This window comes from Lobosporangium transversale (genome assembly GCF_002105155.1).
Source record: "Lobosporangium transversale strain NRRL 3116 chromosome Unknown BCR41scaffold_107, whole genome shotgun sequence".
Taxonomy (NCBI): domain Eukaryota; kingdom Fungi; phylum Mortierellomycota; class Mortierellomycetes; order Mortierellales; family Mortierellaceae; genus Lobosporangium; species Lobosporangium transversale.
In genome coordinates this window covers 1-12,411 of record NW_019029085.1, presented here as the reverse complement: position 1 = coordinate 12,411, position 12,411 = coordinate 1, and the positions used below count along the sequence as shown (strand labels likewise).

At 40.9% G+C, this 12,411-nt stretch overlaps 5 protein-coding genes across 5 annotated transcripts; 1 reads left to right on the top strand and 4 right to left on the bottom strand.

Moving 5' to 3' along the window:
• Positions 1 to 84: 84 nt before the first annotated feature.
• Positions 85 to 435, bottom strand: BCR41DRAFT_315756 (vacuolar transporter chaperone 1; the record flags this gene model as incomplete). Its single annotated transcript, XM_022021220.1, has 1 exon — positions 85 to 435. The coding sequence occupies one exon, from the start codon at positions 433 to 435 to the stop codon at positions 85 to 87; it is 351 nt and encodes a 116-aa protein (XP_021875068.1).
• A 2,357-nt stretch (positions 436 to 2,792) lies between these two features.
• On the bottom strand, positions 2,793 to 4,627 carry BCR41DRAFT_315753 (coth protein-domain-containing protein; the record flags this gene model as incomplete). Its single annotated transcript, XM_022021218.1, has 2 exons — positions 2,793 to 4,173; positions 4,326 to 4,627. Coding segments are annotated over 2 exons (1,683 nt in total), but the record flags the coding sequence as incomplete, so codon positions are not given.
• A 2,903-nt stretch (positions 4,628 to 7,530) lies between these two features.
• On the top strand, positions 7,531 to 8,451 carry BCR41DRAFT_315762 (Cut8 six-helix bundle-domain-containing protein; the record flags this gene model as incomplete). The annotated part of the gene is made up of 3 exons (XM_022021221.1): positions 7,531 to 7,770; positions 7,879 to 8,132; positions 8,259 to 8,451. Coding segments are annotated over 3 exons (687 nt in total), but the record flags the coding sequence as incomplete, so codon positions are not given.
• Positions 8,452 to 9,024: 573 nt separating this feature from the next.
• Positions 9,025 to 9,786, bottom strand: BCR41DRAFT_402677 (concanavalin A-like lectin/glucanase domain-containing protein; the record flags this gene model as incomplete). The annotated part of the gene is made up of 1 exon (XM_022029331.1): positions 9,025 to 9,786. One exon carries the CDS (start codon positions 9,784 to 9,786, stop codon positions 9,025 to 9,027), a length of 762 nt encoding a protein of 253 aa, XP_021875065.1.
• Positions 9,787 to 10,744: 958 nt separating this feature from the next.
• On the bottom strand, positions 10,745 to 12,065 carry BCR41DRAFT_376124 (glycosyl hydrolases family 16-domain-containing protein; the record flags this gene model as incomplete). The annotated part of the gene is made up of 3 exons (XM_022027022.1): positions 10,745 to 10,769; positions 11,208 to 11,760; positions 11,924 to 12,065. 3 exons carry the CDS (start codon positions 12,063 to 12,065, stop codon positions 10,745 to 10,747), a joined length of 720 nt encoding a protein of 239 aa, XP_021875064.1.
• Positions 12,066 to 12,411: the final 346 nt, after the last annotated feature.

The following is a 12,411-nucleotide window of genomic DNA, read 5'->3' as shown; positions in this document are numbered from 1 at the left end:
GTCCTCGCCAAAAAGCTTGTGCATCGTCACTGAAGTTTGCAATAATAAAAAAAAAAAAAAAAAAAAAAAAGATTAAGAACTTGCTCAACTTGTTTTGAACAAAAAAAAAAAAAAAAAAAAAAAAAAAAACATACTTGCAACGTTCGTGGCATACGCCAAGAACAAGGCCATAAACAAGACAGTAGGTCCAAAGCGGTCATAATACTTGACATCCCTTCTAAGTTGGATCATCCATCGATGCCTCAGATGAAACATGGCAGTAGAATAGGCCAGTGTGGACATGGCGACAGTCACTAAACACAAGCCCACTCGATATCCTGCAGCTTCTGCGAAACTCAACAGCGTTAGAGCTGTGCTACCGATCAACAGCCCAAACTTGATCCAGTGCAGATAAGTCCGTTCGTTCGAAAAGAAGGCCTTCTCATCTGGGAGCATGTCTCTTGACTGAGCACCACTACGGCCTCCACGTTTTCGAGCCTGACGTAGATCGGTGAGCCCAGAAATATAATATAAACTAGAAGAGAGTTGGATAGGAGAAGGTGTTGGTGGTGATGGTGGTGATGACTGGCTGGCCCTGTTGTAAAGGCCTGATTCCTTGCCGGATAACTCCTGGAGAGTAGTTCGGGATGTAGGAGTGGTGTCGTATTCAAGTACAGAAGAAGATGGCTTAAGGTCGTTATTGGTATGTGGTGTTGACCAACAACTCATCCAAGCAAAAGCTTTTCGTACGAAGTCCTTGAGCTTCCTGGCGTCATTATCTTTATTTAAAAATCGTGACGACTGATATCCTCCATGATGTTGACCATTCTCTGGGCGAGAGTTGAGGAGAGTCAGTCCACTGGGTGAGCCTATTGCAGATGAACAATGCATGTCATCCGCACTGTTCATATAAACTAGGGATAAAGTTGTGTCGTTGCTACTATGAAGACTTCCTGAGATGCATGAGGATCTAGAGCTACTCGAGACCATTGTAGAGTCTGAGTGGCATGATAGGGCCGGAGAGGATACTGCGCTCGCATCAAGGGAGGTAAAAGATACAGGGTTACTTGCCTCCATAGGTTGCATGTTCCGTAATCGTTGTTGATAGCGATATTGTAATTGATGTTGTAACAGCGTCGAGCGAGTAAAGGAGGGTTGGAACTCTGTGCTACCCATGGGTTTGGGCGAATTAATGGCAATATTGAGACTATCTGTGTTAGCAGATAGAGCCGCCGGTATCGTTGATGAGGGTGGCCCAAAGGTTTCGGCTGCTATATTGGTGGTAGATGAAGTATCAGTTATTTGAGAAGAAACAACATGCGTTCCAGCTTGTAGGGTATTGAAATGCTTGCGATAAGCAGAGTAGAGGGATTTGCCACTGGTACGATTGCTGCCACTACGATGTAGAGTATGATGGTGTCTGTAATGAAGTACACGCATGCTGCCTTCTGTATCTATGGTCCTCGGTAAAGACTGTTCATATCTGGAGGAACAATTTGGATTTACTTCAGATCCCAGCCCTAGTCGGCCCTGGCATGATCCGACTCTAGCAATAGGTGTTGTCAATGATTCACCTGTGATATCTTTCTTGTTCTCTACCGTGTATGTACAGTCTGAAGGCTGGTTGACGGAAATCGATCGAATGTGATTTAATCCAGTTCTTGATTCGAATCCAAGCATAGTTGTGTGTGAAAATATTGATGATGATGAATGCTGCTTTGCTTCAGCTCCTGTGGAATGCGACCGATGTCGGTAGAGCATCCAAGGGACACCTCGTTGATCTTCGGTTGGATTGGAATGCATGTTCTTTGATGTAAACACTTTGCAAATATCGCTGTCAACGGGTGTTGCTGAATCTATATGTTCGGTATTGCCAGTATGACCATGCTCATTTGAAGAATCATCGCCGGATTCTTCAGTAGGCGTCTTTAGAGACTCAACCACGACTCCTTGCAATTGGTTAGGGCTGATGGGCGAAGTATTATTCTTAACCTGCAATAGCGTCGAGGGTTGTGAAGTCTTGATAGATAAAGATGAATCCTTTACATCCACAAAGCTTGAAATAGATATTGCTTTATTCGTGTGGTACATGTTGCTTCTTTGATCCTTGGTCGGTGGATCGGCGAGGATGGCTATGTATTGTTCACTTGAGATACCAGTTGGCAGTGATGATGCGTCCTGTTGCTGTTGTATTGATGGGTGTCTTAATGTAGGAGATTCGGAATCTATAGGTATAGCAGCGCCCTTGTTGGATTTCACGACATGTTCATTATCAGTATCATAATCTAAGGTGTTTAAGGATATATGCTGTGGACTAGGGGTCGCAGCTGATTTCAATGTAGCTGCCATCTGAAGCTCTGTTGAACTCATAATTTATCTCTTGATGAGATACTTTTTTCACCAGGAAGAACTTCAAAAAAAAAAAAAAAAAAAAAAAAGAAAAAGAGATGCAAAGGGTTTGGAGGGGTGGAAAAAGAAGAGGAGGAAGCCTATACATTCACATATACGCACAGCAACGTTAACAGAGTTGTGCTGGCCAAAAGGCTATTAAATACAGGTCACCGTTGGCGTGGCGCTATTAGCGATAATGCTGAATTATCATTCAGCCTGAGTGACATAGTGAATAAGCTGATCGTGTTGATCTTTGAATGCTTTATATAAGTTTACTTCATTCTTTTTTTTTTATTATTTTTTTTTATAAGCGTGGAATGGAATTAGAATACTCAAATGATGTGTAAATTCTTTGACCTATCAGTTGGTCTCTATACAAGAAAAGCAAAATTGAATAATGCTTGGGAGAAGAGAGCTATTTATCAAAGAGCAAGCACCACAACAACGAGCATTGTGCTGAGGGCAAGCCAATTGCCATTGAGAGCTACCGCCGAATTCAAGATCTTCTCGTCACCTTGATTCCTGGCCTTTTCAATTGAGACACCATTTTGCTGTCCTCGCCCTTTACCCTGATCTTGTTCTTGTTTTGGCTTCTGCTCCTGTTCTTTTTCTCCTTGAGGTTTGCTCTGTGACGCATCAATGCCATATGCAGAGTGTAGTTTGGTCATTGTGTGGTATGGGAGCCTAGACTCACTACCCTGAAGAGCTTGGAACTTGAGATCCTTTTGGACTCCATCGGAGCGCTGTCCGATCCATTTTTTAAGACCCCAGCCACCCTTTGCTCCATTCTCCAAATCCTTTGACATATCCTCAGCCGTAAATTTATGGTTCTTACCCTTCGACAATCTAGGCTGGGCACGATCCCAGGCAATATCTTCTGCCAACATTTCTTGATATGCATCCAGGCGAGGATTCAGAGCATCGGGCTTGAAGACGTAGCTGACAATATCTTTGAGAATCTGCTCAAAGCGAGCATTAATCTGTGGTGTCTCAATGATGAGCTTTTGAGCCAGTGGGGATTCAAAGCCCTTGCTGTTCTTTTTGGGGATCGCACGATACGAGCCCATCTTGCCATTGTAAGATGTACCAAAGGTATCGTCAAAATCTGTGGGCAGCCATGTCCACTTTCCTGTCACGGGATCGTTGTAGAACTGATAGTTGGAGCCAGAGTTCCAGTATGAGTCCCAAGAACCAGTTAGGTATTCCATGGCCATGCTCTTCAAGAACCCATCCAAGTCAAGTCTCTGTTCCCAGTAAGCAATGGGATCTTGGACCTTTGAAGGCTCATAATGTTTGAGGTCATTCATGAATTGGATTAAATCATGCATAGGATCATCCGCGGGATTGTTACCGGGCAGAATATTCTTGTAAATGTCACCAACGACGTAGCTCTTGGATGTAGGGCCTAACCATTCGAGATTGGCTTCGTGACCACAACACGAATTCAACTTCCAGAGAGCGCCGAGCTTTACATTTTTAATGTCCGGATGAAGGACCTTCTTGATCCAGTGCTTCTTCGTCTCCTCCATAGCGACGTAGAGGCCCACAGGCTCACCGTTAAAGAACAGGCGCACGTACGCAGCCTGCTGTGCAGGAACACCCAGGGAGTTGAGGATGTCAACATAAAGCTTCTCGCGCATCATTGTCGCATCCGTCTCTTCACTACGGAGTTTGAGCGTGGATAGATCAAGGAGGCGGTTCTTCTTTGGGAACTTGAGCTGATACGCCAGTTTTGCATATTCGCGGGCCGATTGACCGGACAGGTCGAAGCGTACGTCATTAATCTTGATATTATCGTTGGCACTAAAAGAGTATTGTAGAGTGAAGTGAAATGGATCGGACGTGTCAGGTATATATAGATATTTTTTTTTTTTTTTTTTTTTTTTTTTTTTTTTTTTTTTTTTTCATGATGATGAATGAAAAAGAGTCAAGTTAAACTAGAGATAGTACGTTACCCAATGTACTGAACATTGACCTTGATAGGTTCTGGATAAAATTCTGCTCCTCCCTTATTGAGATGCTTCCACTGTGCAGGATCGCCTTCGACAAACAGGTTGCCAATATAACCCTGTCTAAAGAACGGAGAATTTTGTTCAAGTTTGTTTTCAAAGACTTGGGGCAATGGAGGCAGATTGTAGATGGAGGCCTTTCTGTCAAAGAATTCATTGGGGGTGTGGAGGGCACCATCAGGCAGCTTACGGGCAGCCTTCTCTTGCTTCTTAACCTTGCCGTCCTTGCTCAGATGCACGTATCTGTATTCAAGTGGACCAGTAACACCCGCGACATTAGCGGACCAGAGTGGGTAAGTGTCTGCGGAAGAAGCGAGCTTCGTAACCTTGCCATTGACCTCGACACCATACTCATCCCCAGCATTGTCACGTAGGCCCACGACATTAAAAGTGACTATAAAAAAAAAAAAAAAAAAAAAAAAAAGTATAATTGACCAAATGATTGTTAGTCAAGGAATGGACTTGATCTTTTTTTTTTTTTTTTTTTTTTTCTTGTGTAATAAGGATGTAGAAGAACGAAAGACAAAAAGAGAGTGGATGTTACCATCAGCAAGAGCCATGGCAGCACAGGCTGCGAGACCGATTATGAGGCGAACCATTTTAGGATTTTGAAGCAGAAAGCGATGGCTATTCGATGACTTTGACGGCTTTCAGTGAAGTAGGGACTCGAATGTTTAAAAGAGTGAAAGTAAGGAATCGGTAAGGGAAGAAAGGAAAAAAAAAAAAAGAAAAAGAAAAAGTTAGTTTTTGGAAGTTATTAAGCATTACAGAAAAAACTTGTTTGATATATGCGGGACAAGAGGTGAGTAGATTCTCGTTTGACCTTGGACACGCGACGCCCCATTTCGGTCTCCACAGCCATGTTATATAAGTAATATTACATATTTGATTAATTTTCTATTCAGGGCTTATTCTGGTCTGACCTTCCAATAAAGCGGGATTATACACACCATTCCATTCTTGTCAAACATAAGAAAAAGAAAGACACACGTCGCATGGCTTGATTTATTTTTTTTTTTTTTTTATTTGTTTTTTTTTTTGTTTTTGTTTCAATCAGACATGGTTTTACTTTATGGTCCTCCGCGGTAGCTGCGATTCTTTCAGCCAGGTTAATGGACCTTTATGTCTTTACCCTAAAAATAATAATAATAAATTGACAAACAACGGTGTTACACAAGTTTTGCTGGTATTCCCACTCTTCACTCTTCAGATAACCTGTCCTTGTCATCGTATCAAAGACGCGTCATTTCACAAGCGAATGCTTAAAGTTGAGGGTAGCACAATTGCTATCGCGAGTTTAATCCACGTGATCAATTAAGCCAAAAAAAAAAAAAAAAAAAAAAAAAAAAAACGAATCCAATCAATCAATCCAATAAACACAGTCCAAAAAAAACCATTGTTGAAATCGGTCAAAATAGACCGATGGTTTTCTGAGTTTTTTTTTTTTTTTTTTTTTTTTCAGTTTCCCCCCTTCTTTCACTTTCATTTTTGCTTTAGAACGGGCATACAATTCCATCGCACGCAACCACAGACTCCCTTTGCTTTTTAACGTTTCCATTTAAACGAGTTCACATTAACTCATCCTCTTTTTTTTTTATATTTCCCTTCACCCCCTTCCATTCCAGGTCACATACGCTCGTACGCTTGGGACAGACTTACGTCTTTCATTTACGCAACCCACACACTTCTGCATACGCACCACCACGATAAAAGCTTTATAAAAAGGCTTTTTATCTCTTTTTTTTTTTTTCTCTTCTCTTCTCTTCTCTTCTCTTCTCTTTATCTTCAACTTTTTTTTTTATTTTATTTTATTTTATCTTCTTTATATCTCTCTTGCTTTGCTTTGCTTTGTTTGTCATTGCCCATTCCTTCCCTTCTTTCCCCCTTCCTTTTTGTTTCTTAGGCCTGCCCTCAAGGTCATCTCTTTCTTCTCTTTTCCCTTCCCCTCTTCCTCACTCCCTCTTCTCTCCCTTTCCTTCTCTGTTTCTCTTTCTCTCTTTTTTTTTTTTCTTTCTTTCTTTCTTTCTTTCTTTCTTTCTTTCTTTCTTTTTCTCTCCTTCTCTTCTACTCTCTCTCTTTTTCTCTCTCTCTCTCCACTCTCAAGAATGAGTGACAGTCCATGCTTCGCTATCCCTCATACCCACTCGCCTTCTTCGGCCTTTCAGCATCCGCACCAGTTCAGCGGTAGCTTGGCACAGCCCCGTCTGCCATATCATCAGCAACAACAGCGTCTCTCTCCCTCTTCTGGCAACCACCACATTAATTATCATAACATGGACTCTCCTCGTTGTAAGTATCATTCCTTTTGTCCTCTCCACCATTCCACATTCAATTACCTTTTCTCTCTCTCTCTCTCTCTCTCTCTCTCTCTCTCTCTCTCTCTCTCTCTCTCTCTCTCTCTCTCTCTCTCTTTTTTCACTTTATTTTCCAAATACTCTTGGTTCTTTGGCTCCTTTTTTTAAAACTCTTTCTTGGGAACGCACGAACTAACAATCTGTGGATTCTTTTAATCACATTTTCCGCGCACACACTTACACTTCCCGCTTCTCTCTTCGCTATTTCGCTCCTCCATATGCTCTTCCTCCCGCTCTTGCCTTTGTCGTTGTCGCACACCTTAAATGATTCCATTAGCAACCCTAAAACGTAAACCAAGCGATGACGTTGACAGCCCCATGCCCTCTTCTGGCCCTGCATCACCTTCAGACAATAACAGTGACAGCAACGGAATCGAACATGCAAAAGTCAAACGTGTCAGAACAACAGCGGAGCTCATGTCCAAGAAAAAAAGTGTCTCTAAATTGATTGGTAATTAAAATGAATTCAGTTACTGTCTTCTATACAAACTTTTCGACTATCCAGCCATTTTTGCATCTTGATTGATAATTGCCTATTTGGCAACAATATCATCATCTATCCTTCGTACCCTCCCTCCTTTTACTCTTGTCTCCGAAAGGATTGTGGGTTTGCTCAGCGCTTATTTCAGCGAGTTGACCAAAGATCATTTGGCAACTTGCGCAAGGCTTGAACAGTCGGATTAAAGAGCAACAGATTTATGCTTCCACCGTGTCTCTCTTATTATTTGTAATCTGCTCTGCTTTCATGACATCTTGGATACTGATGCCACTTCCTGTTGTCACTTTTTGTTTCTTAAATTTTAGCTACTCTCTCATCATCACAATTGATCAATCTTGTTGGTACTCTTGTGGATAATCATCCGTCCCTTGCAGACGAGATCGCCAATCTTGTGCCACGTCCTACTGTTGCTTCTGTTCAACCATTGCTCAGCACATTAGAGACAAAGCTTCAAGAGGCTTTTCCCTACACTAAATGGGGTCCTGGTCGCGACGATTATTCTTTCAATAGGGTCAAGCCTGCCCTGGAAGAGCTTGTTGTAAGTGGGCTAGATGCCATATAGAGACCATTAAAATCTGCCCCAAAGCCTTGAACCAAACCTAAATTTTCTTCTTTTTCCGCAATCTATCATATTTTACCTTTCTAGGAAACTCTTATTGATTATACCAACCATTTCACATCCCCACCAGAGTTTCCGACAACATCCTTCTCGTTTTTACATCTTGCCACAGAATTTTGTCATCGTCTCCCAAATTGGGATAGCGCAGTCAACAACGAGCCAAAGAAGAATCTGTACAAGTCGCTGGAGGAGTACTGGATCAAGGCTATTCAGGATGCGGCTAATAAACTGGGTGAGGGCAAGATTTATGGTCAGATGACCGTTCAAGAGTGGGCGAAAAAGTAAGAAAGCTCTCTCTTTTCTTATCAACATGTGTGTAGTTCTCTGATGTAGTAAGGGGTAGATACCATGATGGATTTCTTGATGTTAACGTCTTTATTCATCATTGCAATTTTCAACTATCTTAGTTTGGAACAGCACAATATCACATCCCAAGGAATGTTTTCTTCTGCCATCGAGGAGTTCAAGTCCAAACTGGGCTGGATCATTGGGATTCAGGCATCCCCAGTGACAAGTTTTTCTGATCAATCCTCGGCTAATGGCCTACGCTCTGCTTTTGGAGGACCATCAAATCATAACAATAAGCAGCGTCAGCAATAATAAGCAGGTCAGCTTCAACAGTTTTCAGCATTAGCAACGTTAGGAATAACGCGTGTGGGAAGGGGCAGGACCCCATATTGTCATCAACTTTATATCATTAGCATCTGCTACCATATTCTCATCCAGAACAACAATAGGAATAGTTAGTCTTCAACTCCACCGTCACCATCATCGTCATCAGAAGGAAGTTAATAACCTGAACATGATGCATCCACATCAATATCTTTTTTTTTTTTTTTTTTTTTTTTTTTTTTACCCTACGATATCAGCACTCTCTCTTCACCGACTCTTTTCTTTTTTTTTTTTTTTTTTTCAACACTTTGCTTTCGCCGCTATTGCCGTTTGTTTTTGTAAATATTGTGTTGTCTTCCTAACAGTGTCGGTTTTAGATTGAGTGCTTTGCTTTTTTTTTTTTTTCTTTTTTTTATATATTTGTAATCTCATTGTCATAGCACTATTGGTATAGCCATATTTCATATAAAAAACATAAAAGAAAAGCCTTTTTTTTTTTTTTTTTTTTTTTTTTTTTTTGAATCGGATATATTTCATGAATGTAGTTTGCTATGGCTTTTTCTATGGGGTATATTTCAAGTTTTTGAAATGACTTTGAACTTTAACATTGCGTCCCTTTGGCCAAACAAATTTGCCAGCCCAATTATCATTACCATTGTTTGTCCAAGCGTTCAAGACCAGCTTGTAATTTGTACCCTTTGGAGGAACGGTCTTGATAACAGGGCCTGTACGCTTCAAAACTTGTTTACCATCGACGAACCAAGTGATGGAGTCCTTTCGCCATTCGACTGCATAATTATGCCAACCTTTGGAAGCATCAAAGCCTAAGGGAACACGGACTGGATTCTGTCGACCGTTCAGCCAGACGTTCAAGTGGACGATGTTTGGATCAAGACCTGTGAGCTCAATATCGATCTCACTAGTGCCACCGGGAGACATTAAAAAGAGAGCTGTGACATGGCCCTTGACTGCGGTGGAGATCATATCAACGGAGTAACGGCCATAGTCCAATTGAGTTTCACGAGAGATGAGTTCACCACAGGAGAAAGATTTCTTGGGAGAACCTTTTTTAATGGAGATGACCGTGCCCGTTTCTGAAGGACCCGGAGAAGAAACAGAATCACGCATATAAGTACAGCTCCAGGCAGATGGGCCGACGTTATTGGGGATGATAAAGTTCTGGAGGCCATTGGAGCTTGAAGTTGAATCTGAGGAGATGTTTTTATTGATGAGAGGCTCAAAGAAGGGCGCGCGACTTGACTTGGCCGCTGTTGGGAGAGCAAAGGATGTATTGATTTTGTTAAAGAACGTTGGCATGACCATTGTGGCCAGTAAGGAAAAGAAGCATGAAGTTTTCATTTCAGTTATTATTGTTATGGATGTTTAGGTAATAATAGAAAGAAGAAGTGGTAAAGGAGATATTGGAAGAAGGAGGATCTTGTCGAAAAAAAAAAAAAAAAAAAAAAAAAAAAGGAAATGCGCGCGTTTTTATAATTAAAGGATGAAGAGAACCAAGGGAGGGGAGAAAGAGAGAAAATGAACCATCTTGTTTGGAGCGGAGGCAAAAAAAAAAAAAAAAAAAAAAAAAAAAGTTATATAATATCTACCCCCTTGTTGGTCTCTTGTGAATGGCCAGCTTCTTTATTAAGGAATTAACTTTAATTCGATGTCGAATAAGCTACTTTGAGGTTCAACATGGCTCCGTTTTAGGTTCTTTCTTTTCTTTTCTTTCTTTTGACCACCCGCCATTAGCTTTTTGATTTGTCCTTTGATGATTGTTGTTGATTATGTTGTCATGAATGTGAACTTTTTAGCAAAGATTGATCAAATGATAAGCAAGAACAAGAGAGAGAGAGAGAGAGAAAGGAAGAAACTTTTCATTGAGTATCGAATAGTTCCCATTATCGTATTAGGTTAACTAGTGTAGAGCCGAACTGATGAACCTTGCGTCGGTTGAAACAAACTAAAAAGGTGACAATATACTCAATAGTGAACAAGGATTCTTCACTTTCTTTGCAAGTCGTCGAATGATCTGCATCCGTTTTTTTTTTTTTTTTTTTTTTTTTTTTTTTGTAGGATATATATATGTACTTTCGAGAGTAAACGTGGAATATTTGCTCTCAACTCAACCAGACAAGAGTCCCACAACATGACCTCATCATCTCCTATTACCTAAAAGACCCTGGATAGGGTCTTTTTCGTTACGATGTACTTCCGCTCTGTCTGCTTTTTTTTTTTTAACTTTTATTCAAAAAGGACAAGATGAAAGAAGACAGCATTTTTACAGTTGAATTATAGGTTCAATGCTTATAGAAGGGGGAGGGAAAAAAAAAAAAAAAAAAAAAAAAACTATTATATCATGTGCTGGTTCGTAGTTGTAAAATATAGACACAGTAATATGGATTTACACATTATTTTAGAAAAGCACTGTAAATGCGAGCGCGACAGCAATCATGGCGGTGCTTCCAATGGCCAACACATTCGAGAAACCCTTTGATGATTCCGCGTTTGATTTGTTTAGTTCCTGACTACTCGCGTTTTCATTTTGGTGACTTTGATTATTGCTGTTACTACCGGTGGTGGTGCTGGCGGTGGGGCTGGCGATGGGGCTGGTGGTGGTGATGGCGGTGATACTGGTCCTACTGCTGTTGTTCTTGCTGTCTCTAGTGCCCATGTCCTGATGGTATTTATTATCAACAGTATTGTGGACAGCACTGTCTGTGTTGTAGGTTCGCGGTGTATACCTCATATTCCTGTATCGAGCCTTGGGAACGCGACCATCTTTGGGATATTTAAATTTCCCAGCCCAATCAATATTAATCTCTGGTTGGACTTGGGCCCAAGAGTTGATGACTAGCTTGTAGTTGGCCTGATCTGGAGGTGTGGTCGCAATATCGGATCGATTCAAGACCACCTGTCCATCCACAGACCAAACAATATGATCTTGATGCCAATCAAACGAATATGAATGCCAATCCTCGGAAGTATCAAAGGGGAGATTGATCGAGACCGGATTCTGAATATGATCATGCCAAACGTTCATCCACCCAATATGGTTGTTCAATCCTGTGAGCTCAATATCGATCTCTGTGTCTTCGTTGGCGATTAAGAAGAAGGAAGTGACTTGGCCTACAATGTTGGAGGCAATCATTTCGATCGAGTAGGTTCCGTAACCGAGCCTGTCTTGACGGTGGATAAGCTCTCCACAGGAATAGGGTTTCTTTTCAGAGTCCTTGCCTATTGTGATCATGGTCCCTGATCCGGACTCGTGCACTTGTGTTCGGGTGAATGAGCAGCCTATTTTATGGAAAAAAAAAAAAAAAAAAAAAAAAAGTTCGTTTATTAACCTTTTATTATTTGAGGGAACAACAACACATTCTGTTGCTGTGTAGTCTTGTGTAACAAGAGAGATCCAATGCTTTAATGCAGATGGACTAATTTTTTATTTTTTATTTTTTACCCCAACGTTCGGGTCCCCATCCATGAGCGACAATAAAGTTTTCATGAGTGTTTAGTGGTTCATGAATATTGCTAAGGCCTGATCGAGCATTGACTGCAGTCGCAGTCAGAACTGCTGTAACGAGAATGCCAAAAATCTTCATGCGTGTGGTTGTTGGAGTCTTTAAATGAGTGACAAATCAAATGCAAAGCACAGCAAGCAATAAAGATTGAATAGTAAGGATTATAAGACGTGCACGAAAAAGCGAATGGTGTGCTAAAAAAAAAAAAAAAAAAAGAAAAAGGAAAAAAGAAAAAGAAAGGGTTGAACGAACGTACCATTATTGGGAGACTTGGCATTGTTTTCTTTCCAAGTCCCGTCATACTGAGACAAGTTATTTTGTTCATGGATCCAGGCATATGTGATCCTTTGTTTGGCTAGATTCAAGTCAATTACGGCTTTTTTACTTAATAAGATCCTTGTAGATGACTTGAATCTAACCAAAAAAA